General features: G+C 43.6%; 2 protein-coding genes across 4 annotated transcripts in view; one reads left to right on the top strand and one right to left on the bottom strand.

Moving 5' to 3' along the window:
* INVS (inversin) overlaps positions 1-16,850 on the top strand; it is a 130,674-nt gene extending 113,824 nt beyond the window's left edge. For both annotated transcript variants that reach the window (XM_037140803.2, XM_053656576.1), the window contains 3 exons: positions 12,849-13,078; positions 13,844-13,918; positions 16,699-16,850. In XM_037140803.2, the coding sequence (XP_036996698.2) occupies positions 12,849-13,078; positions 13,844-13,918; positions 16,699-16,850 (457 nt within the window). The remainder of the gene's footprint in view (positions 1-12,848; positions 13,079-13,843; positions 13,919-16,698) is intronic.
* A 1,679-nt stretch (positions 16,851-18,529) lies between these two features.
* TEX10 (testis expressed 10) overlaps positions 18,530-26,477 on the bottom strand; it is a 40,703-nt gene continuing 32,755 nt past the window's right edge. Inside the window, exons 12-15 of one of the 2 annotated variants that reach the window (XM_037140798.2) lie at positions 25,169-25,249; positions 23,363-23,544; positions 19,929-20,139; positions 18,530-18,643 (exon numbers count right to left, since the gene is read on the bottom strand). In XM_037140798.2, the coding sequence (XP_036996693.2) occupies positions 18,530-18,643; positions 19,929-20,139; positions 23,363-23,544; positions 25,169-25,249 (588 nt within the window). Of the gene's footprint in view, positions 18,644-19,928; positions 20,140-23,362; positions 23,545-25,168; positions 25,250-26,477 lie in introns of those variants that run through there. The other variant, XM_037140800.2, reaches the window with a different exon arrangement.

The raw sequence follows: 26,477 nt of genomic DNA, 5'->3' as shown, positions 1-26,477 counted from the left end.
AAGAAAGATGGGCTGGCACCCGGGATCGCCTGGGATAAAGAAAAAAGCCCTCGGTGTGGAAACAGGAAGCCTGAGGTTCAGGTGAAGCTCTAACAGGTCGTCCGGGCAAATCACGTGGCCTCGCTGACCCTCAGGTTCCTCACCTGGAAAATGGGATTTGAGTGTCTGCCCCTGTCCTGTTTATATGACAGGCCGTACGTAGAACGAGATAGTGTGCGCTTCATAAACTCTAAAGCCCTACGCACACACGCTATTTTATTTTTCTTCTTTACGATCCAGGAATTAGTCATACCCCAAATACCTAAAGCAGGGTCTGGACGGGGTGGACTGAGTGACTGAAATTAATTACAAAAACCTGTGTGAGCTTCACTCACGCTCCGAATGTGGGGGGTGCTGGGAGGAGAGGTGGAAGCTTCCTGAAATGCTGAGCCAGATACCTCCAGGGAGCACTTGTGGGGGGCCCGGGGGAGTCCTTGGCTGCAACTTCTTCGTATCTCATACTCTCCTTCACACTGCAGGCCTCACTGCAGCGCTGGCCAGTGCCCAGGGGCAGGCTGCACGGGGCCCACAGGTGGGAGTCACATGGCCTCTGTCTTCAGAGAGAGAAAGGTTGATGGGGGAACAAAGCCAGCCAGTCACTGTGCGCACAGGTGCGCCACATATCAACGCCCCCGTCCAGAGATAAAAGGGCTGGAGAGCACCTACCATCAGCAGAGGACGGAGGGGGGTGGGAGAGGGCAGTTCTTGTGAGGTCCAGGCAGGGGGTGGTCTCGGGGGTTGCTTTGCCCATGACGGCCCAGCCCAGAGCCCTTGCTTGCACACACGGCCTCTGATGTGTCCTCAATGTCTGTCCCAGCGCTTAGCCACTGACAAGGTTGTCTCATACCTGGTGGCCGTCATGATAGGGATGAGCGTCCCCATTTCTCAGATGAACATGTGGTTTTGGGGAGGACACTGTCCTAGTGGTGCAGATCTAGCCCTTGAAGCTGTGTCTGACTCCGGTCCAAGGGCCTTCCCCCAGGCTTCCAGTAAAGGCAGTGTGTGCTGTGGTCAAGATCACAGAGGCGGAGGCAGGCCTGGGGCTCGTGGCCTCAGAGCGGGCGGGAGAGGGAGGGCCGCCTGGAGGGCGCTGTCACTCTGTCTACACGGGACACTGTGCTTGCTGTTGGTGCCAGTAGTTGGCACTCACGGGGCTCTCGTGCTGGACACTGCACCCAAGTAGTTTAACACATAGAATTAACTCCTTCAGCCCACACACTAACCCTGAGGGCCACGTCCTCTTCTTGCCCCCATTACTCAGACGAGGAGACTGAAGCAAAGCGAGGCTCATCCACCCAGCAAGTTAGAGCTTGTAAGCACCAGCACTGGCCTTGAGCTGAGAGGTCCGCGTCTGAAGCCGCAGACGGGATGGGTCCTTGCTCCCCTCCCCGGGGCGCCCTGCCAGGGCCTGCGCTGGCTGCCGTCCCAGAGCAACTTCTGATGAGGCATTTCAGCTGAGGCCCGGGGTCTCGGCAAGCTGTGTGCTTCACCACGGCAGGCCCGCAGCTGCTCCCTGCTGAAAGGCCTTCCGTCAGTGTTCTTTGACTCCTTTGAAGAGTCAGGAGCTGACGGGCCCTGTCAGTAAGTGTCCATAGCAGCAAATGAGCTCTCAGTCATTGTCCCCAAGAACAGTGGGCTCATAGTCTGCGTGCCCACCTGGAGAGGCCCCCTCTGGCCATACCCTTGTGCGGTGCTGAGACCTGGGACACCGACTCCCAAAAGGCTTCTGGGAAGCTGCACCTTGTGCGAAGTCGCAGTGTCTGGTGACAGTGAAAATACTTTTAACGATTCTCCGTAGCCCTGTACATCTTCCGTACTAAGCAGAGGAACCCACAGTGCTGTCCTGGACCAGTGTGTGGTGTCTGAGGCCAGACCTGAGGCGCACCAAGGGGCGGCTCGGGAACAGGGTGCACCGCCTGGGCGGACTGTTGCTCTCGGGGAGACTCGTGGAGGAGGGAGAATGGCAGACGGGAAGGTGTGCGGGGCCCAGAGCAGATGAAGCTTAGTCCCAAAGCGGGAGTTTGATTGCCAGTTAGCACTTGACTGTTGGAAAGGCTGAAACCAGACACTGGGTAAGCTAAAGTGGGCTGGAAGGCTGCTGTGGCCGAGCAGTCGCCGTATAAAAGGGTTCCCGCTCACCAGACTCCTGTCAGCCACCTTCCCTGCCAACACTTGTCCTCCCCCACTCCCACCGGTGCTGAGGGGAGTAAGGAGGACAGGCTGCACCGTGAGCCCAGAGGGCCAGTGGGCAGGTTGGGTTTCTCAACACACCAGGAGTGCAAGGTCTCCTGGGGAATGGGGACCCCGAGGACCACCAGACATGGACTCAGTCTCTGTACCGGAGTAGAGTCCGCGGGAGCTGTGCCCCCCAGAGCTGGCGCAGTTGCGGCTTCAGCCAACACCTGGCCTTCCCAGCGAGCTCTCTGCCGGGAGAGCAGAGGGGGTGGGAGACACTGGGCATCTCAAACGGAAACGGCTGTGGAGCAGTGCTGCCCTTAACTCGGGCTTTTCTCTGCGGTCAGGTCTTTGGGAGCGCGGTACAGCTTCTGTGGCAGGATGCACGGTTTGTCCCTCCAGGTGAAGAAAGGAAGAATCTTGTAGTTTTGTTTCCGAACAGGAGGTCCGAGGGAGGGGCAATATTTGGCCCACCCGGGGACACCAAAAACTGCTGCAGAACAGGGGCCCCTCCCAAGGATGGTATACTAATATCTACCGGGCTCCTCTGCCCGCCGCCAATTGGAAAGACGTCTCTCAATGCCAGAGATTTGTAAAAAGGAAACAAAATGTTTATTTAATGCTATTCAGGCCTAACGCCTCCACTAAAATATCAAAGTCCTTTAGGTTGTACACCTACACCCACACAGCGCTCCCTTGTCCCACTGTCCCAACTCCGGGTACCGTAAATCAGGAAAAGAGCACACGTCTGTGTTGCAGGCCGCTGGCACCGTCAGCTGTGTCACCATGCAGACAGGATCTCTCTCTCTAGTTGATCCAAAGTACTGTGGTACCCTCTCGTGTCCACTGGCAAGAGTTCTTTGTATCCAGTTCCAGCCAAAGTCTCTCTTGCTTTCCAGGCCACGCGGCCAAACGGGGCACCCCAAAGCCGCATGGGCCTCTTCTACCAAAGCTGCAGGAGTCCGTACTCCACCAAAAGCATGTGGCTTTCTTCACCTGGCTGCAGGGATCTCCATTCTGGCAAAGCTGTGTGTTTTTCCCTTTCACCTGGGGAAGAGGGGGTCCGCACTCTGCCAAAACCACATGGCTCCCTCTTTCACCTCACCAAGAGGGGGTCCTCACTCTGCTGAAACCGCGTGGCTCTCCTTCACATGGCTGCAGGGGTCTACATTCTCCCAAAACCGCGTGGCTCTCTCCTCACCTGGGCAGTTCTCCCCTCATGTCCTGGAGCTCATCTTTTCTAAGCTCTCACACAGGGACTCTCACTCAGGGGTGCAGCCCCTACTTCCATCCTGGGTAGAAGCCACTCCCTTCTCCCTGGCTCAAAACTTGGCCACAGCTATTTAACATATCTATGCAACCAGTTAAAGGTTATAGATATGTTAAATGACCATTCCAGAGGTTAGCTTCAAAACTGTTGCTATGCAAAACAGCTCTCAATGGCCCTGTTTCATTCGTCCCTTGGGGGGGGGAGGACATCTTATATGTCTCTCCAATATTCCTATACACTTTGAATTCCAGACACCATTCCAAATCTTTTTTTGCTGCCCCCCCCCCCCCCCGTCTTGGCTGCACCCTGTATCAGTTTGATTGAAATCAGCCTTTTAGGGCAGGAGGGAGGGGCTGCACCAGGTGCAGCAAGGAGCTTTTGGCAGACCTAGGAAGGCGACTCCCCGTTTGGTGCACCATAAAGTCGGGCGTGGGGCCTGCTGCCCTCCGCGGCACCCCGTGGGCACAGCTGAGTAGTCAGTCAGCTACACACAGTGAAAACTGGTGCAGCTTTCCTCGCACGGCCAGCAACAGCTGTGTTCCTTAAGATGCGTGGGAGCGCACGTGGGATGAACACCGTCAACAACGTAAATGCAGCCATTGCCCACGTGCCCTGGCCTGGCCCACCCCAGGCTCCACCCTCCAGCAGAACGATCTCTGAGTAAAGCACAGCTCCTATGTTTGCAACTTTTTTTGAATTCTTGAGCAAGAATATGCCTATTGATTTTAGAGAGAGGGGAATGGAGCGGGAGAGAGAGAAACAAACATTGATTGGTTGTCTCCCATAAGGCCCCAAGCACGGATCAAACCTGCTACCTAGGTATGTGCCCTCACCAGGGATTGAACCCAAAACCTTTTGGTGTGCGGGATGGTGCTCCAACCAACTGAGCCACCCTGCCAAGGCCCCTTTGCCGCTCTTCATAAGAAGCAGTATGGGTACTCAACAAGAACAGAGTACAGAGCCATGTCCTTAGGTACATTGGGCTTTTCGACCAGACAGCACTGAGTTTGAATGTTGGTCTCTCCTGACTCTAGCTGTGTGGTCTTCTACAAGTTACGCAGCCTCCCTCAGCCCAGTTTTACTGACACATGATTGACATACTGCACTGCGTGAGTTCAAGGTACACACCATGACTTGACTTACGTATATTGTAAAATGATTACCACAGTAATTTTAGTTACATCCATCATCTCATAGATTTTTTAAATGGGAAAAGGATTTATTTCTTTGTGATGAGAACTCTGCAGATTTACTCTCTTAACTTTCATATAGACCAGAAAGCATTGTTCATTGTAGTTGTCACGTATTACATCCTTACTACTTATTTATCTTATAAGTGGAAGTCCGTACATGTTGACCACCTTCACCCAGTTTCCTTCCCATCCCTCTGCACCCCGCCTCTGATAGCCACAGGTCTGATCTCTTTTTCTGTGAGTTTGGCTTTTTTTAACATTTCACATGGGAGACATTATTTATCTTTCTCTACTTTATTTCACTTAGCATAATGTCCTTAAGTTTCATCCACGTTGTCACAAATGGCAGGATTTCCTTCTTTTTTATAGCTGAATAATGTCTCATTGTCTGTATCACAATTTTTTCTCTATTCATGTGTTGGTGGACACTTTGGTGATCTCCATCACTTGGCTATTGTAATGCTGCTTTGAACTTTTGGGTGTACATAATCTCTTCAACGTGGTTTTAATTTCTTCAGTTACATACCCAGACATGGAAATGTTGGATCGTATGGTACTTCTATTTTTAATTTTTTGAGGAACCTCTGTACTGTTTTCTATAGCAGCTGCATCAACTTACACAATCCCACCGACAGTGAACGGGGGTTCCATTTTCTCCGTGTTCTCCCCAACACTTGTTACCTCGTCTTTTTGGCGACCATTTTCTCAGAGGTGTGAACTGGTAGTTTTGATTTGTGTTTTCACGACTAATGATGTTGAGCATATTTTCGTATACCTGTTGTCCATTTATATATCTTCTTTGGAAAAATGTTTACTCAGCCATGGCCAGTGTGGCTCAGTTAGTTGGAGTGTCGTCCTATAACCGAAAGGTTGTGGGTTCAATTCTCAGTCAGGGGACATACCTAGGTTGCAGGTTCAGTCTCCGGTCTAGGAGCCACCTGATGGATGTTTTTCTCTCTCCCTTCCTCTCTGTCTAAAACAAATTTAAAAATGTCTATGTCGGTTCTTTGCCCATTTTTTCATTGGATTATTTGTGGGTGGTCTTTTTTCTCTTTAAACATCTTCACATGTTTTGGATATTATCCCCTTGTCAAACATGTGGTTTGCAAATATTTTTTCCCCTGCCGGAGGCTGCTCTTTCACTTGGTTGATTGCTTCGTTTGCTGTGCAGCAGTGCTGTGGTCTGATGGGGTCCCAACTTGCTTATTTTTAATTTTGTTGCTGGTACTTTAGGTATCATATCCAAAAAATCATCACCAAGACCCATGTCAAGGAGTTTTTTTTTCCTGTATTTTCTTCTAGGAGTTTTGTGGTTTCCAGCCTTACATTTAGGTCTTTAATCCATTTCAAGTTAATTTTTGTGAGTGGTATAAAATAAGGATCTAATTTCATTCTTTTACATGTGAATATCCAACTTTCCCAACACTGTTTATCAAAGAGACTGACTTTCTCCATTGAGTATTTTTGACTCCTTTGTTAAATATTGGTTGACCGTACATGCATGGTTTCTGGGCTTTCCATTCTTGTTCCATTGGTCTGTGTGTTTATATTACCAGTACCATACTGTTTTGATTACTGTAGCTTTATAATATTTCTTGAGGTTAGGAAGTATCATGCCTCCCATTTTGTTGTTCTTTCTCAGGATTATTTTGGCTATCCAGGGTCTTTTGTGGTTTATACATATTTTAGGATGTGTTCTATTTCTGTAAAAAAATGCCATTGGGATCTTGATAGGGATTGCCCTGAATCTATTGCTTTGGATAGTGTGGACATTGTAATAATAATTCCTCCAGTCCATGAACACAGGATAGAAATCTTTCCAGTTATTTGTGTCTTCTTTGATTTTTTTTCACCAATGTCTTGGGGATTCTTCACCTCCTTGGTTAATTTATAAGTATTCATCAGTATTTTACTGTTGAATGTTTTTGAAGCTATTGTAAGTGGGATCCTCTTCTTTTTCAGATTTGTTATTAATGTATAAAAGAATAATTTTAAGATTGATTTTTCTGTTTTGTACCCTGCAAATTTACTAAATTTGCAGATTAGATCTAAGGTTTTTTTGTGGCATCTTTAGGACTTTCTGTACATAAAATCATGTCACCTGCAGAGACAGGTTTACACCTCCCTTTCCAGTTTTGATGCCATTGATTCATTGGTCGATTGTCTGGTAGGACTTCCAGTACTGTGTCGAGTAGAAGGGATGAAAGTGAGCATCCTTGTCTTTTCCTGATCTTAAAGGGAAATGTTTCAACCTTTCAACATTGAATATGATGTTAACTGTGGACTTCTCATATATGGCCTTATTATGTTGAGGTACATTCCGTGTATACCTAATTTGTTAAGGGGTTTTATCATGAACAGATGTTGGATTTTGTCAAATGGTTTTTCTGCATCTTTTGAGACGATCGTGATTTTCCCCCTTCATTCTATTAATGTGGTACTTCACATTGTTTGACTTATGTAGAACCATCCTTGAATCCCAGGGATAAATCCCACTTGATCATGGGAAATTACCCCTTTAATGTGCGGAATTTGGTTTGCTAGTATTTCACTGAGAATTTTTGCATCTATATTCATCAGGGGTACTGGCTGATAGATTTCTTGTACTGTCCTTTTCTGGATTTGGTATCAGGGTAATGCTGGCCCCATGAAGTGAGTTTAGAGCAGATCCTTCCTCTGTGAATTTCTGTAAGAATTTCAGGACTAGAATTAATTCTTCTTTAAATATTTGATAAAATTTATCAATGAAGCCATTTGGTCCAGGGCTTTTCTTCATTGGGAGATTTTTTTATTACTGATTCAATATCTTATCCACTATTGGTCCTTTTAGATTCTCTTTCTTCCTAATTTAGTCTTGATAAGTTGTACACTTCTAAGAAGTTTTCTGTTTCTTCCTGGTTGTCCAGATTGTTAGCATATGGTTGTTTATAGTAACCTCTTAAGATTCTTTGTATTTCTGTGGTATTAGTTGTAGTGTCTGCTTTTCATTTATAATTTTGTTGATTTGGATCTTCTCTTTTTTCCCTGGTTAGTCTAGTCAATGGTTTATCAGTTTTATCTTTTCAAAGAAGCAACTCTTCATTTTGTTAATCGTCTCTATTATTTTCTTGTTCCCTATTTCATTTATTTCTGCTCTAATCTTTATTATTTTCTTCCTTCTGCTAATTTTGAGATCACTTTATTTTTTTTTCTAGTTCATTAAGTTATACGGTTAGGTTGTTTGAGATTTTTCTTGTTCCTTAATGCAGGCATTTATTGCTATAAACTTCACCCCCAGAATTGCTTTCACTGGGCCCTGGCTGGGTAGCTCAGTTGGTTACAGCATCATCCCAGCAGGCCACATTTGCCAGTTTGAATACCCAGTCAGGGCACACAAAATAATCAACCAATGAATACAGAAATAAGTGGAACAACAAATCAATGTTTCGCTTTCTTCCTCTCTCTAAAAAATTAATAATTTGTCTTAAAATTGCTGCATTTCGGAACTTTGGGTATGTCATTTCTTTCTCAAGATACTTTTAAAATTTGCCCTTTAATTTCTTCTTTGATGCATTGATTGTTCAGGAAACTGTTGTTTAACTCCCATTGATTTCTAGTGTCATACCATTTGGTCAGAGAAGATACCAGGTAAGATTTCAGTCTTCTTGGATTTGGCAATACTTTTGTGGCCTAACACAGGGCGTATGCTAGAAAATGTTCCATGCATGCTTGAGAATGTATCTACTGCTGTAGTCAGATAGAATGTTGTGTATATCTTTTAGGTCCATGAGGTCTATAGTGTTGTGCAGTGACGGATTCTGTGTCTGGATGATCGATCCAGTTGAGAATAGAGCATTAAAATCCCCAGCTGTTATTGTATTGCTGTTTATTTCCTCTGTTAACACTGTTAATTATTGTTTTTTATATATTTAGATGCTGTCATGTTGAGTGCATATTTTAAATTGTTATGTCTTCTTCATAGCCTAACACTGTGATGGATGAAGGAGTTAATTTTTACTAACATTATAGTCTGTTTTATCTGCTGTAAGTGTATAAACTACCACTAATATTTTTGAGGGGTTGCCATTTGCTTGAAATATCTTTTTCCACCCCTTTATTTTCAGCCCACAAGGGAGGACCCCCCAAAAAACTGGAATTATCTTCTGGAGGGTGGGCTTCCCGTAGTACAGGCTCCCCCTGCTAGGTGAGTCTTCTAGGAACCCATCTGTATCAGTGTACAGCTGGCCTCATTGTAAGAAGCTGAATTCAGCTTCAGTCAATTCTTTTTGAAGACACAAAATACGTTTGCTCATTTCATGACAGGCAATTTATGAGCCCACTCTCCACTCTGTGCTGAGTGTTCAGCAGTCTTTGACCAAAAATGCTATGGCCCCCATGCCCCACCCTCCCTATTCACCCCATCTCACCCTGAGCAACTTTCCGTTGCCCTGGATTAAAAAAGCCCTCACAGGGAAATGTCTTGCTGATGATGTGGAAGAGGTGAAACAAACAAACAAAATAACAGCAGAAGCACTAAAAGGCATCAAAATCAATGAGTTCAAAAACTGGTCTGAGCAGTGGTGGAAAAAAGTCTCCATAGGTATATTGCATTAAATGGAGGGTACTTTGAAGTTATTTAAGGTTTAAACCTGTAAGAGTAAATACACTTTTTTAAATAAATAAAGGGTTTTTTGGGGGTCCCCCTATGTTTTTTTTTTAATCCAATCAGCCATTCTGTGTGTCTTTTGGTTGGAGAATTTAATCCACTTATGTTTAAGGTAATAATTGATAGGCAAGGACTCATTGCCATTTTGTTAACTGTTTTTCTTTCACGCTTTTTGTTATTAGTGTGCGTTGATGTCTTTATGTTCTTTTGTATAACTTGGACAGGTTTTTCCCTTCTGTTTACCATGGGGCATACAGAAAATATCTTAAGATTATAACGCCCTACTTTGAACTGGGAGCAATTTAACTTTGAGAGGCGTTCCTGACTTCACACTTTCACCTCTCCCCCTGCTTCTTCACATTTTAAGTTATTGATATTACAGCTTAGACATTCTTATACTATATATCCAATAACAGATTATTGTCATTAGTTATTTTCCTACCTTAATTTTTAAACTAGAGTTGTAAGTGAATTACATACCACCATTACTATACTACAGAATCTAACTTTGACAATATGTTCATTATAACCAGTTAATTTCACATGACCTTATGTTTTTATGATGTTAATAAGCATCCTTTTACTTCCACTTAAAGAACTCCCTTCTTGTAAGGCAGGTGTAGTGGTGATGAACTCCCTGCACTCTCCTTTGTTCGGGGAAGTCTGTCTTCCTCCTTAATTTCTGAAGAACAGCTTCGCCTGGTACAGAATTTTTGGTTGACAGCCTTTTTTTTTTTTTTTCTTTCTATACTTCAAATATACTGTCTCATTCTGGTTTCTGAAGTTTCTTTTGAGAGACCTGCCAGCAGTCCGTTTTGTTAACTTCTCTTTTTTCTTGCTGCTTTCAAAATTGTCTGATTTTTTGACAATTTAATGACAATGTGTCTCAGTGTAACCCTATTCAGGTCCAACCCATCTGAGGTTCTTTGAGCCTCATGAATCTGGATGTCCATTTCTCTTCCCAGGTTTGGGAAATTTGCAGCCATTTGTTTTAAGTATATTTTTTATTCCTTTCTTTTTCTTCCCTTTCAGGAATTCCCAAGTGTTGATATTGTGTCTATTAATTGTGTCCCTTAAGTCCTGCGGGCTCCTTTTTACTTTTTTATTCTTTTTGGTCCTCTGAATGGGTATTTTCAAATGTCCTGTCTTCTAGGTCACTGATTCTTTTGTCTGTATGGTCAAGTCTGCTTTTGAATTCTTCAGTTTCAATTCAATACTCCATTGAATTCTTTGGTTCAGTCATATTTTTTTAGCTCTAGGATTTGTTCGGTGCTTTTCTTCTAGTTGTGTCTGTTTCTTTGTTGAATTACTTCTCATTTGTTCATGCATGCATTGTTTTCCTAATTTGTTTAGTTGTCTGTATTCTTTGTAACTCACTGAACTTCTTTAAGAAAATTATTCTGAATTTCCTTCTGACAGCTCATAGATCTCCATTTCTTGAAGGTCGGTTATCAGAACTTCTTTAGTTTCTTTTGATGGTGTCATATTTACCTGATTTTTCATGATTCTTGATTCCTTAAGTTGGTATCAGCACATTTGGGTAAGCAGTTTCCTGCAGATTTGCTTTGGCGGAGACACTTCTTCACCAGTCAGCTTAGTTGGGTTTCTGGACATGTCTACTGGTTAAGTTCTTGGCAGGGGAGGCTTGCTGTCTGTTTTTGGACAGGGCTACTGCCCAAGTTCTGAGGGTGGGGGTGGGGTGCCACCGGCTAAGAAGAGTGGAGAGGACAACTGGCTCAGTTCCCTGTGCAGTCACGACTGTAGGATGAGCTCTGCACTTACACTGGTTGTCTGATCAGGCTTACAGACAGTTGAGGCTGGGTTCTATTAGCAGTAGGCAGGGCTATGAATTAGCTTTCCTGCCCTGGCAGGGAAGCAGGACAGGCCCCACAGCCCGCAGAGCTCACCACTGGGGTACTCAAATCAGGCAAGACTATGCATTGAATAACCCTGGCCAGACAAAGCCACCGGCTGTGCTCTTTGTTCAAGTACCACTGTAAGAAGGGCTGTTGGATGGGCTGTGCAGGTCCCTCTGTGCTGTAGTTACACTGTATTCAGCAACTGCTGGGGCTATAAATTACTTTCCCTGCCCAGGCAGAGTGAGAGAACTGATCTCCAAGGGCAGCAAGGCTCTTTGCAGTCCCAATTCAAGCCAACCTGCTCCCCAAGTTCCCTGGCCAAATGGCATTATTGGCCTTGCTCTGCAGATGATCAGCTCAGCCTGCCATACTGTCTGCCTGAGTGTTGCAGGGCTATGCAGCTTCCAGGTGGTCTGGCCAGGATCTCTAGCCAGGCAGGGGCCAGGAGCAGTATGTAATCAGCAGAGTTGAGCTATCATTACTTGGGTGAGGTCAGACTAAGCTCCAAGGTCGGCAAGACTCTAAGGACTGAATCAGGTACACCTACATCCTGCTGAGTTCCCTGATCAGACTGTGCCACTATCTTGGCTCTACAGGTGAGTAAAGCTACTGGCGGGGACTACTGCTTGGATGCTGCAGGAAGGAACTCGGTCTACAAGGACCCATGTGCTGGTTGTTACAAGCCCCTCCCCTCTTCTGTGTCACAATCAGATTCCCAGTACAGGCCCCATGGGGCAAGACTGGAGCAGGGGTTCCCAAAAAGCAACTTGCAATGCTGGGGAGCTGGACGTGTGCTGTGGGTTCTCTTTTCCTAATGGAGGAGCTGAAGGCCCGAGGCAGACCTCCCAGTGTGGTGCTGTGCTGGCCTGGGGGGCAGGCAATGCTGTTATCACGTACCCACTCCTCGTACCCTTTCAGTGTCATCTGTCTTGGTCTCTGTGGTCCAGGGGGTTCTTCAGCCTCTAGACCCTAGAAATCCTGTTTTCTAGGACTTCCTCAGTGGGGTCTTATCTACAGTTACTGGTTCTTTTGGTGAAGGAGAGTGAAGTCAGCAGTGACCTGTCACCATTTTGGTGATGTCACCACAACTCAGCTTTTATCAGACTCGTAACAGGCTTAGTTTAAGGATTGATGATGGGGAAAGTGCCTGGAATACAGCAGGTCCTGAGCACTTGGTAGCTTCTTCCAGTGCAGCTCAGCATTCCAACCACCTTCCCCTGGCACATAGACAGGCTTCATACACATCTGGTTACTGACTTTCTGTACGAATTCCCATACCTCTGACTGTTAAGTGCTTACTCAGCCGTTGAAAACCAGCACAAATATCAGCTTTGTGAAGTCTCAGCAAACCACTGCAAATTATCAGTCCCACATCTGTCTCTTGCCACCTGGCTCCTTGCTCAGTACTTCCTAGACTGTGTTTACACACTGGCTTGTCCCGTTTTGAGGGTAAGGACTTATCTTATCAATTCCTGATTCAGGAACTGTTGGGTGGAAAACACAGAAGTCAGCATTCAGTGTACTGCCACTCAAAGCAGGAATGGGAGCTTGAAATGCGCCTCCCAAGTTCAACAGACACTATTCCTATACCTTCTAGGAACCTTAAGGACACTTTGTTTCCTCACTGCTGTGATCTTAAAGCTTCTCCCCTTGTCTGATCCCACCAGCTACCAGCTCAGGAAGCACCTGTCCCACCTTCTGCACATGAAGCAGCACGGAGCCAGAAATGTGGACAGATGGGGCCGAGAGTGCATGGCACTGCTCCTCCAGGTTTGGAGGAAGGAACTGCAACTAAAACCCCCCAAGACCATTGCAGTAAGCAGGGCCGCCAAGAACCCATCCAAGAGCAGCTCAGGCACAAGGTCCACCAGACACTCGGTGCTCAAGCAAATCTACGGTAACTGTCCTTCTGGGCCCTTTGTAGTTTGCAGGCTCCCCCAGCACGTTGAATCAGAATCTGAAACAGAATTTCATTGCCCTGGGCAAACCTCCATTCAGGTGGACACTGTATTATACTTCCAGTCATCAGGAGAACCTCAGCACTATGTTTGGGAAATTCTGGGTCAGATTTGGTTTGAGTGAGGCAATCTGGCATCTCCACCCAGAGGGCCTTCTAGCCAAGAGATTTTCTGCTGGGCTTCATACCCGAGACTCACCATTGCTGCAACCTCGTCAGGCCCCTAGTTGGCCTCCTCCATCCATTACCAGTTCTGAGCACAGGCCAGCGCTGCCTGCCTCACTTTGACCTTTCCTGTGCTCAGACTTCACAGGGCTGCCTATCTGTTGAATGCCCCTCACCCAAGCACTGCAGTAAGTACTTGTTTAGCAGATGAAGTGCTGCAAATTAAACCATTTTCTGCTCGGGAAAGAGGCCATCAAAATAAACTCAGCAGAGAACAAGCCTGACTAGCTGCACAACAAAAAAAAGGTTGAGCCAAGGCATCTCGAGCTTCTATAGGCAGCAAAGCCTCAGCACTTGCCCCGGGCCTACAGGGCATTTCCACACCATACCTAATTCATCTTGGCTGACACTTACTTGCAAGCCCAAGCCTTTATTTAATTCAAGGAATTCAGCACTTGGGCAGGCCATGGCTGCCACTGGTCATTGATTAATCAACCAAATATGATTAATATTTAATCTATTATCATTGGTTGATTTCAGGTTGCTCTCAAGAAGGCAAAGTCCGTCATCCCACAAGACCTTCAAAAGCCCAGTCCGTGCTGCATCTCAACTCAGGTGAGGCAGCCGCGCGTTGGCAGCGCGTTCATTTGGGAAGGCACTGTGGACAGCACTTTCCGCTCCTGTTTTGTCCCCCCAAACAAGGCTAACTGTCAGGGGTTTCCAGTGGTCGTGATTGCAGGTATAGGCTTGTTTTTCATGCCCCTTTCAAGGAATTATTACTGCAGTCAACATCTGTCTCGGTAAGAGGCAAGTTATCACCAAGGTTATTATTAAAATTACCTCCAGCAGAAACAATAAATGGTAGCTGCTATTGATCTCCTGAACGTACTTGTTCACATAAAGGAAGGGGGAAGTGAAAAGACTGTTATTCTTCCAAGCCATGCCTTGGGAGTTCTTGTTCCATTTTGGTTTCACATTAAGATCCTCCAGCTCCTTCCTAATGGCTGGAAGGTTCTTAACCACGAATCTGGCTTTTGCCTTTCTAGGGCCTCACAGGGAAGACATTAATATTTAATGACTTATCTTGCTCAGGCTCAACTGTGCAGTTTCACTCATACAGCACAGCTCAGGGGACTTTCTTTTCAGCTGCAAAACAAAGGTGTTTTACTGAGGGCCCTTCGTTCACACCAGCATTAAACTTGGGTGATAAGTTCAGTGCTGTCAGCAGTTAATGCCAGGTCCAGTGATTCCCGTGGGTGCTGTGACAACGCCCCCCTCCCCCCCAGCTCCAGTCGTCCTGCAGGATCAGAGTGCAGCTGCGGAGGTGAACGGTGACTGTCAGCACGAACTTTAACATTCATTTAGTTTTTGATGGGGGAAGACTTGAAGGGGGAGAGTAATTCCTGCCAAGTCTTTAATAAGTCAGGCAACGCACGTAATATAGACAGGTTGATCAAGGAATGGTGGGTGCAGGAGCTGGAAACTTTTAAAGGAATCAAGACCCATGGTTCTAGTAAAAAAAAACCAACAAAAAAACACTTATACTTAAGTGAATTAAGAAGTTTCAAAAGAACTGTCAGACGTAACTACCAGAGGAGCATTTAGACAAATATTAATCATTTTTAAACCTTGTCTCAAGAAAACTCCAGTACTACCAGAAATCTTAAAAGATGGTGGTTAGCAGTATAAGAGGTTTTGAAAGGACTCACAGTTAAAGAACAGAATAAAAAATTTTGAAAGAAATGCCTGTTTCTTAGGACTTCATATGTGCAGAAGTATAATTCATACTGGCTTCAAAGAGGATAAGGACTGAAGAGGATCTTTTCCAAAGCCTCAACTCGGAGGAACACAGGTTTTATTAGGCTCACTCATCCCCATTAACCATTAACCAGTGAATAAGGCGGATGGTCAGATAGAGCCGCTTAGCTAGTTTAGCTCACAGGTAGCAAACCCAAGGCCTGTGGGCTGAATCCGGCCCTGCACCTTGTCTCTGTCTTGTGGCAGCACTGAGCCCCTTGTCCCTATTTACGGGGTAGTTACATTTATACGGTCCCACAACTATATTTGGCCCTTTGAAGGCTGATGCGGCTCCTGGTGAAATTAGTTTGACACTCCTGGTTTAGCTGCATCCTGTGTTTCATCCAGAAAACATGTCTATAAATAATTTCCTTATTTTGTTTTTTTTTTTTCTTTTGTTCTTTTGTGTTACTCTTTTTCTCTTCTATGTTTGTCCGCACACAACAATTTTTATTTAAGGCCCATCGTGGGGAGTGGCTGTGTTAGCCGTTTCCTCTTGTGAGGGGGCAGAAAGCAAGCTGGACACAGGAAAAGTAACAGCACCCGCAGGCTTCTTCTCTACTCATATTCCAAAGAATTTAATAATCCCTGGTCTCTTTAGTCTTCCCCATCACCCCTACTAACCACACAAAGAACAGGAGCATAGCAATGACCTGTGTGTACAAGCACACAGAATAACCTCTCCTAAACCTGGGGGTCCAGGTCTTTAAAAGAGCTCCTCTTTAAAAATCCATTCTGATTGATGCAGTTACCATGGCTTAAGTGATTACCAGTAACGGTACCCTCTTATATGAATGCAGAATATTCCAGCCCACGTACAGTGGGGTAGGCAAATGAAAACAAGACTTGACACAGTAAAGGCAGCCAAAAAATGTGCAAGTTACAAAACAGTTCACTTTAAAGTAATTTTATTGAAGTAACAGTATTAAAACCAGGAGAAAAAAAGATACATTTGTAACTTTTAAAACTACTCACCTTTCACATTCTCCTTTGCTCCACAGGAAGTTATTAGCAGCACGTAACAGAACAGCAGAACAGTCTCCGCAAGGTCTCTAAACTGTTTGGGGCCTCAACATCCTGACTTGTTAAATCAGAGGGTTGGGTGCACCACTAATTTTTGCAACTGTGGCGTCCTCTAATTTTATAATTTCTAAATCACGAAGAGGCCTAAAAAATCCATTTCAAGTTCGGTATGTCTATGAGCCTATCATCTGAATAGTTTTGGAACAAATCTATTTTCCAAAATGGACTATAGACATGTGTGTGGTATGTGGAGTTGAGATATGTGCGTATGTGTTAGTACTGTTGTACTGGAGAGATGCACAGAAAGATATGCCAGCTGTTCTAGGCCAGCGGGAGGCCTAGATTTGTACCCACCCCTCCCACTCAAGGTTCTTCCTTGAGAGGTGCCATGTATCTTTAAGATGATGGAACATGCATGGCTGATAAACCCTCCTGTCACTATAGTACACTGGCCGTCTCCTTGTTTAATGCCAGGTATAGTCCAACACTAAACTCCGTTTCCGTACCACCAATAAACTCTCAGCTTCAGCATTTAAAATTAACCTAAACTCCCCCTGGGTATTTGTTTTTAACAGTGAGCAGCTTGCAGTGTATACAGCTCCTTGAGAACAGTGGAAGATCTAAGAATTTTTCTTACAACTTGCAACCAGCCACTCAATCAAAAAAGAAGACAAAGCCCCGACTGCCTGGGGAGGAAGACCGCGTCCGGGGTAACTGGAACCGCTAGCAGGGGGTTCTAATTCTCTGCTGATTACCCTTCACATCTGGGGTAAACTGCAGTACCCATGCCCAGAGCCTCGTTAGCCTGGAAACGTGGTAACAACGGAAAGAAAATGTCAGAATGATTTCTTTCTATTCTTACACTACATTGTTTGGAAATCATTTTAACCTGTGCTATTAAGACAAGGGTAGACTACATTTACGCAAAACCGCCTAGATGTCTGCCTTCACCTCAGTCAGGATAGCTAGAAAAAACTTAAAACCACAGTAAAACCTAACGAAAACTAAGAGCACGAAGGCCGCTGGGCTGGGGTTTCTGCCAGCCAGCTGGTGCAGGCCTGGAGTTTTTGCCTCAGTGAAGAACCTAAATGAGAGGGGGAGGAGCCTATTCTACAGTGGCCCTTCAGGTCACTTTTTTTCTGGAATCTAACACAACAAATTCATTACAGACACCACAACCCATTATTCCAACATTACGGTTTTAAGAGTTAGACCCAGCATATGTGTTTAGAAATTAACTATAAGACCACAACAGGTGTTCTGTTCACCTGTTGATTTCTCACATATCACAGTTCACATGAGCCCCTGAAGGCCACAGGCTGGGGCCACATCCTCTGAACGGCAGTTCTGCTGTCACACGACACCAGGGAAAGCAGTCAGGCAGGTGCACAGACCACACGGTTTACACACAAGGTATCAGTTCAGGCCTTAACACTCCACTTGTACTTTCTGTCTGACCTGTAGAGGGGAGCAATCTTATCAAAATGCCCTTCCTACTGACAGGAAAATGCTGTAACTACACACATTCCAGCTCTCTAAGAATACCTGGTTTAAATGAAAACTAGTGATTGAGGGTTTCGGGGGCTTATGGATTTTTGCACATTTTTAAGGACAAAGCTAATGTAGGAATATAGACAGGCACAAACAGTGACATAGTAGGCTCACAAGCACTTCCAGGGCTGCTCCCATTTTCTTAAGATTACTGACACCCTGGTCTTGACAGCAAGAGATAGGAAGCAATAAAGTGTTAACCCCCTGGATTTTTTAGTCTGCTAGTTAAAATTATTTCATACTTAGGAAAATGAATATATCAGAAATCATGACATATAGCCAGTTATCTTTTAAGAACTATGATGGGTTAGAAAATCACTTTCGAGAGCAGTTACCTCAATCAAACCAGCCACCACGCAGGCATAGGAAATCCCAAACCACTGTAGCACTGTCTTCACATTGTGCCCCTAATCTGAGGGCTACAAAACCTCTGTAAATACCACCCCCACAGGGAGAAGTTCAATGTCATCATGGATCAAACCGACCACTCACAAACGAAACAAAACAAAAAACTGCGTCCTGCTATCCGAATGACCTGGAGCTAAGAACATAAAGAATGAGGTTTGCTTTGATAGGATCACAAAGATTTAGCCTATTTTTTGTAAATGGTACTACCCCGTTATCACTCTGAATTTTGTAAATATTCAGCTCCTATGAAATGTAAAACATACTACCACATATCACGCGCCAGTCCAGGAAGCCAGCCTGCATGCATTATTCTCCTACTTTAGTGCAAAGGAAGGTTCATAAACAACTTCTTTAAAAGTTCAGCTTTAATGACATTTATTACATCAGTCTCTCTTCAAAATTAGAGGTGAATAAACAATTTTAAACAGGAAGTGCCGTGGTGCCTCTTTAATAAACTGCATTCAACATGCTGGGCCCCTGAGGATGCCCAGTAATGTACACGTTAAAGCAATAATGTAAGTCCGTGAGCCACTGCTCCTGAACACCTCCACTCTTCAGTGTCTGCAGAGAGAAACAAGAGTGATTGAGAATTCCACTCAACTTGCCATTCCTGAAATGATTTTCACATCCAAACATCTCAGAGCCACTGCAACAGTATCCCATGTGTAAATCACCACGGGAAACCTTACTGGAATTACTACAGGCAGTGAAAATTCCTAGTGAAATCTGTAAGTACAAGTGATGATGGTTTTCTGTTTGGCTTTGATCCCTCCCACAAATGCTAGGGATTGATGCGATTTACCACCCACTCCAAAATTCCTCCTCCGGCATTCTAGTCTCCACCTTTGCACAGGGTCAACTGACTTCTGTCACTGTCTTCCTTACGGAGGAGGTAGGATGCTTGTCCAGTCTGAGTAATCCAGATTCTTAACTGCCCTTCCTTCTACTATTTCTGAATTACAATTACATATACCAATGAATAGCCCCCAAATCAAAAAGCTATACAAAAAACACCCTGATCCTTCCAAAGTAAAAACACCAATGGAGTCATAACTGCCCCCACCAAAAAAAAAAAATGCAACTGAAAACAGAGAACCAACCACTAGACAAAGCTGAAGCCCGCAACTTCCTTTCTCCAACTTCGTGCTCTCCAGGGACTAACGAGAAATTGGCCTCAACTTTATTCCTGCTAAATTTCCTAATTTGTTGAATAACTGAGAAATGTCAGCTACACTAAAAACTTTACTTGGCTGATCTCATTAATGGTCACCCAAACCCAACAGAGTTACTGTCAGTCCCATTTCTATGCCTAGGAAACCAAGCTTGGATAAAGTTAAAAAAAAAAAAAAACTTTGCTGCCCTGGCTGGTGTAGGTCAGTGGATTGAGCACAGGCCTGCAAACCAAAGGGTAGCGGCTCAATTCCCAGTCAGGGCACATGCCTGGGTTGCAGGCCAGTTCCCAGCAGGGGTGTGCAAGAGGCAACCACACATTGATGTTTCTCTCCCTCTCCCCTTCCAAAAATTTTTTAAGAATCTTAAAAAAAAAAAAAAAACCTGCCTAACTATCACAGTTACTAGTCTCTCTCAGAATCCAGGTAGCAGTGAATGCCTGCCACCTTAATGAGTTTGAGTATTTTAAGGTTTTATGGATGACCCCGGGATGAGAGAAATACCCCAGGTGAAGTGACAGTCAGGGACTAGACTACAGGAGAAACCCTGGAAACCACCACACTGGGCTTAATTCCAGCAGTTTGGTGAATGTTCAGGAACCCTGTGCACCCGCATGCCTTTCCCCTGAATCCTTCCTAGTCCTCACAGTACGAAACCCTCGTTCCGTGCTTCTTACCGTGATATTCTTGATGATCTGCTGCACCAAGATGGCATTGGTCAACATGTGAGTCCTGAGGGGTGCGTGCTGCAGCAGCAGGCGGAGCAGCTGGCCCACCACGGGCAGCTCCTCAGGAGCAGCTCTGTTCACCCGCAGGCTCTGCAGCATCAACCTGAGGACTCGAGGCAGCAGAGCCAGGATGGAGACACAGACCCCCCAGAGCTTGTCCCTATAGTAACAGTGACAAAAATGAGTCCGTGAGCCAACACGTACAGGAAGAGTACCCTCTTCACATTTCCCAAACTGAAAACGTCCTTTTAAGAAACACTGTTTCACCCTGGCTAGTGTAGCTCAGTGGATTGAGCATGGGCCTGCGAACCACATGATCGCAGTTCAATTCCCAGTCAGGGCACATGCCTGGGTTGCAGGCCAGTTCCCAGCAGGGGACTAATGAGAGGCAACCATACACTGATATTTCTATATTTCTCTCCCTCTCTCCTTCCCTTCCTCTCTAAAGATAAATAAATAAAATATTTTTTAAAAAAAGGGTGTTTCCTCCTTCTTACACCATACAAGAATAAACTGAAAATGGATGAAAGACTTAAATGTGAGACTCAAAAACCATAAAACTCCAAGAAAGCACAGGCAGTAAAATCTTACATTTCTCTCAGCAGTATTTTTTCCTAATGTATATCCTCAGGTGAGGGAAACAAAAAATAAATACAAATACATCAAAAAGTTTTGCACAGCAAAGGAAACCATCAACAAACTGAAAAGACAACTTACTGAATGGGAAAATATATTCACCAATGATATATCAGATAAGGGGTTAATATCCAAAATCTCTATAAACTACTCATACAACTCAACACCAAAAAAACAAACAATCTGGTTAAAAAAAGGCAGAAGACCTGAACAGACATGTCTACAAAGACATTTTGGCCAATTAAATACTGGATGGCCAAAATGTCGGTATGGTTTTTTCCCCATAAAAAACACATTGTTCATTTTCACCAATAACGTTCTTGATTTGGATATTTTGAGTATGTTGGCCATCTCCTGCTATTAGCTCTTAGTGGGTAGAGGCCAGGATGCTGCTAAACATCTTCCAACACATGAGACAGCCCCACAGCAAGGAATTATTTGGCAAAATGTCTATAGTACCAAGAAATTTCACAAACCACTTTTGACATGTTCGTCAGTCACAGCCCCTTCTCCATACACAAGTTTTTTGGTTTTTGTTTTTTTTTTGCATTTCAGGTGTGTTTTACCTTTATTGAAATAATAAAGCATAATACACCAAAAATGTTACATATCTTCTATCTTCAATATTAAAATGACTAGCTACACAAAAATTCACCAATTTTAAGGTTTTTTTAAGTGCACACTGTTATGACAGCTGTCACAATGCAATTTAACAACACTGTTTTGAATGAAGTTAAAGACAACTAATCACCATCACAGCCATCATACAGGAAAAACTAAACAAACTTTTTGGCCAACCCAATATGAAAAATTGCTCAATGTCACTAGTATCGGAAAAAACTAAAATCACAATGAGGTATCACCTCACACCTGTCAGAATGGCAATCATCAACAAATTAATAAACAAGTGTTGGTGAGAATGTGGAGAAAAAGGGAACCCTTGTGCACTGTTGGTGGAAATACAGATTGGTGCAGCCACTGTGGAAAACAGTATAGAAGATCCTCAAAAACTAGGAACTGCCTTATGACCCAATGATTTCACTTCTGGGTATATATCTGAAGAAACCCAACACACTAATACAAAAAAAAATATTATGCATCCCTATGTTCATTGCAGCATTATTTACAACAGCCAAGATATGGAAGCAACCCAAGTCCCCATCCATTTAGTCCCCAAATGGATTAAAAAGTTGTGGTGCAGTCCTGGCTGGTGTGGCTCAGTTGGTTGGAGTGTCTCCCATACACCAAGAGGTTGCAGGTTTGATTCCCAGTCAGAGCACACAGCTATGATATGGGTATGATCCCTAGTTCAGGCACATACAGCAAGCAACCAATCGATGTCTGTCCGTCTCCAAAAGCAATGAAAATGCCCTCAGCTGAGGACCCCCCCAAAAAACTTTGTGGTACATATATAAATTGTAGTAGTGCTTAACCATAAAAAAGAATGAAACCCTACCATTTGTAACAGCAAGGATGGACCTAACGAATATTATACTAAATTAAATAAAAACAAATACCGTATGATTTCGCTTAAATGTGGACTCTTAAAAAATAAACAAACAAAATAGAAATGCACTCAGAGAGACAGAAAGCAGACTAATGGTTGCCAGAGAGAAGGGGACTGGGGGACTTTGGTGCACAGCAGGCTAGGATAGTCACGCACGGGAAGGAAAGAGAATGCCAGTCTGCAGACACAGATAATACTGAGGCAATGGTAGAGAGAAAGACTACACAATCTATAAGAAAAAGAATAGAGAAAGCCACTTTGGTTCCTGCTGCATTTCAAATTCCTACTTCCATAATTCCTAGCTCTTAAGTTCTGTAAGTTACCCTTGAAATGTTCCAACATATTTATTTTCTTCATTAGCCAGCACTGTGCTGAAAAGACTTACGGACTCTACGTCACACCAAATGTAAGTACACGGAATAGATAAGCGAACTTTAAAAGTCTACCTTGACACACCGCAACTACAGAAAACCATGAAGCCAAAAAGAAATACAAGAGTCCTGGGTACTAACAGGTGACAGAACAGGTTTTATTTTCTTCTATTTGCTTATCTGTTAAGAGTTTTTAAAAATTTTCCTGCAATGACTTTTATAGGCATACCAATGAGACCATAAGAACACTTTTTAAAAATAAAACTGAAATGTTCCAAATTATCCCAGAAGCTTTATTCTGAAATTTCATATAGGAACAAAAGTACTGAGTATTAAAACAACAGCATCTTATAACTATTTCCTTAAGTCCAAGAATTTAAAATTCTATTCTGGCTAAATCTAATGAAGCCCAAAACGAAATATAAAGACTTGTACACTAATAAACCCATCCTTCTAAAGGTAAAAATTTTTCCTACTAAACCTAGAACAATATTAATAAGGAATGCTCTCAAAAAATTCTAGAATGCCATCTAACTTTTCAGATTCTCGCAGCACAAAGGGGATTCATGAAAGAACAAAGCAACAGCTCTGGAGATGGAAGGAGTTTTGACCTGAGATGGTAAACACACAATACAATATACAGATGATGTTCTATAGAGCTGTACACCTAAAACCTGTAAGTTTATAAACCAATATTAGTCAATAAAAAAGAAGAAAAGAGCTAGCTGGGTTTATACAAACTCTGAAAGAGAATTTAAAATATTTCTAAGTCTATTTAACTCTTTCAATCTTAATTTTTTTAAATGATTGATGGGGAAGGAATGTAACAGGTAGGGAAAAATGAAGATGAAGAATGCAAAAATTATTACCTCTTTCTTAGATGTTCTGCTTCTCCTCTCTCTAGAGTGAGCAGAAAGTACAGAAGGCTGTAGCAACACGAAGCCAGAAACGGCAGTAGAGTCTCACTGAGCACACACGTGTGGTCCAGGAGCCTACAGATAACACCCAAAACACAGCCAGCCGTGCTGTCAGGAATTACAGTGAACCCAGCCTAGGCAGAGAAACATGAGATTAATGACATCTACACACTGGTTCCCCTCTCCTCCCCGGGGGGGTGGGGGGGGGGTGGGAACCAAATCCTATTAACTAGCAAGTTAAGAGCAGGACAATTCTGAAAACTAGTATATACAGAATGTATGTCACCTGCCACACGCTGAGGTCTTGTTTGCCTCCAAGAATTTAATCTCTACATTAAATGACTTTAAAAACATGCAAACTCAAGAAGTACTATTAATCCAAATCCACTGCTTCCCCTTCCTGACAGTCTTCTAAAACTTTCTAGATATTACAATTTCTATTAATGGTTAGAAATACTATGTAAAAAGATTATTTCGTGCACCTAAAGAAAATCTTGATACAAACAATCACACTTACATGATCTCTAGACTATTTAAACTGGAAAAACTAGTATCTGGCACCACCGCCATCCCAGTAATTAAATACACAGAACAGAATTTATTTTGCACTTATCTCTCCCTGTCCTCTGATTCAGCCAGCCATTCAGACGACTAAGCACTGGAGTCGAGAAGCTATTACTTACCACCTGATTGCTTCACTGCCCTAAAACCCAGATCAGGGACATCTGGGAATACTAACTCATCTAGACTCTACTATGGAAGTTGTAGAGTGGATTCTAAGTTGTAACTGTTTGTATCCATGGTTTAAATATTCAAGAACTACCACTGAATGAATAATCATAAAAACTCTACAGGCTCTGAGGTCTCAATCGTTCCATCAGGTTTTCTGAAAATAACTAACTGCCTAGACTAACTGGCATGTTGAGCTCCTACTAAATCATGAAAGTAGCCAAAGAAGGGCATGCATTTCTGGACTAGAGGGTAAAAAACAGGTGGGGGGCTTAGAGACAAAAAAGATAAGGATTAGAAGTTGATGTCAGGGAGAAAAAAAGTAAAAGGAATTCATAGCACTATTCTTCCAACTCAAGGGAAATAACATTTTAAAGGAGGAAAGGTGTGAATGTGCTTATAAAATTACGCAAACAAAGAGAAGTCTTCGGTAGATAAAGTTTCAGCTCTCTCCTTCGCACTATATTATTATAATAAAAAGCCGAAGGTCAAAAGTGTAAATGTTAGAGGAAATTAAAAGCAAAATCCAGGCATGCCTAATGTGAATTTAATACCAGTGGGAAGGAGAGGTGCTGGCCGGAAGACAAGTCCTTCTCATGACTGACTCACTGCCTCCACAGTGAGTAGCCTCAAGCCAGTTAGTGATGTCCCTGTACTTTAGACCCCAAATCTTCTGCGTGGGAATTAGACCCCACTCTGGATGCTGGCTTCCCAATACACTAATACCAGGCACGTGTTAATTAGCCCATTCCAAATCAGAAGGAACAGAGGCATAATTTAAGGTCTTTGTACAGATGTAGAAAGTAAGGGCCTGGCATAAGAGGGGATTTCCCCAAACTCAAAAATTAACTGCCAACAGCCAGGAAAAACACCAGGATTTCTCAGTTCTCATCACAGCATCATGCTGTGAGAGGTTATCAAGCTTAGGACTCTGGATTCTCATTCTCTCCTAGGCTATGACAAACTAATCATAAGCAATGAATCTATATGCTTTTTTGTGTAACAGAAAAAAAGTTTAAGTATATTTACCAAATGCTTACTGATGGCGCTTTGCAGGATGTCAAAGCTCTGGCTTCGGGCAGGGATGACCAATAAACTGTGACAAACTGTCTGCCAGAAAAGGAGAAAACCAGTAACCAAACTGGGACATTTTTAGGTCAGAAACAAGCACAAAAGATTTTTTAAAAAATCTACTTGCTGTACATATTAACAGGAAACTTAACAAAAATTGAATCTGAAGATGCAAATGTCAAAGTTTAATCACATTTCACATATGGGCTAATTTTCCAAGTAATTTATTATTAAATAGTTAGCACTGAGCTAGTCCTATTAGCTGCCATGCACAAGAATGAAAGAATTGAGAAACTCTTCCCTCTCACAGCCCTGAAGTACTTCACAATTTACCAAGGTAGAGACTGTATTTCTATTAAGTGCTAAAAAAAAAGACCTGAGTGATGGAAAGGGCTGACGAGCCCTTCCTCCATTTGGTGAAGACATCATACAAAAAATAGTTATGCTCCAGATATTAAGACCCCATTTGAATTAATTGTAACACTATGTCCTATTCCACAAAAGTAAAAGAGAATATAGGAAAAGTATGAGGAAGGTAGGAATCAAATCCCTAATATTTTTAATTTTCTAAGTTCTCAAGAAAATGGGAAAGGGAAAGATAGCATTGAGTTCTCAGAGACACTGTAAGAAAACTTCAGAAGCTGATGGAATATGGTGCCAAAAATGAAATATGCAGAAAAACTGCAAGGGGAGAGAAAGGAAGACTGGTGGAAAGAAGAACACTCTAGGAAGAGGACAATCAAGCTACGTTCTAGAGAGCTGTCAATCAACCCTTGAAAATCAACAGCTCTAGGCATTTTTTCTCTATAAAATTTGTTGTAGTAGATTAGTAACACTCAGTTTTCAAGTGGCAATTTTTCACGCCATCTTTCTGAACACAGGGAATATTTTCATGTCGAAAGGTGAATTGTGTTGAGAAGGCCTATTCAACAGTAAATGAGGACATAATCCCTTTTCTTCTGCCTTCCCTTTCCTTCCCTTCCAGAACTGTTCAGTTCTAAAGCCGCTGGGTGGGGCCGAGCTGGGTGACCATCAGCACTGGAGTGCGCAGGAGCCCAGTGTCCCAGACAGCGAGAAAAGACAAGACGGAGGCCGGCTATCTCAGAGAGTTGGAAGTGCAGATGGGGTGAGAGAGACACCTGTATGGGAGAGGAGTGGCGCCAAAAGCAGACTGATCAGAGACAAAGAAGTTGAAATCTTATGTACACACAAAAAACTACACATGGATGCTTCTTATAGCAGCTTTATTCGTAACTGCCAAAATCTG

Source organism: Artibeus jamaicensis, unplaced genomic scaffold, assembly GCF_021234435.1.
Source record: "Artibeus jamaicensis isolate MK-2021 breed Jamaican fruit bat unplaced genomic scaffold, CSHL_Jam_final scaffold_1964, whole genome shotgun sequence".
NCBI classification, from domain to species: Eukaryota; Metazoa; Chordata; class Mammalia; order Chiroptera; family Phyllostomidae; genus Artibeus; species Artibeus jamaicensis.
The sequence above is the reverse complement of the archived record's forward strand: the minus strand, read 5'-3'. Positions and strand labels throughout refer to the sequence as shown.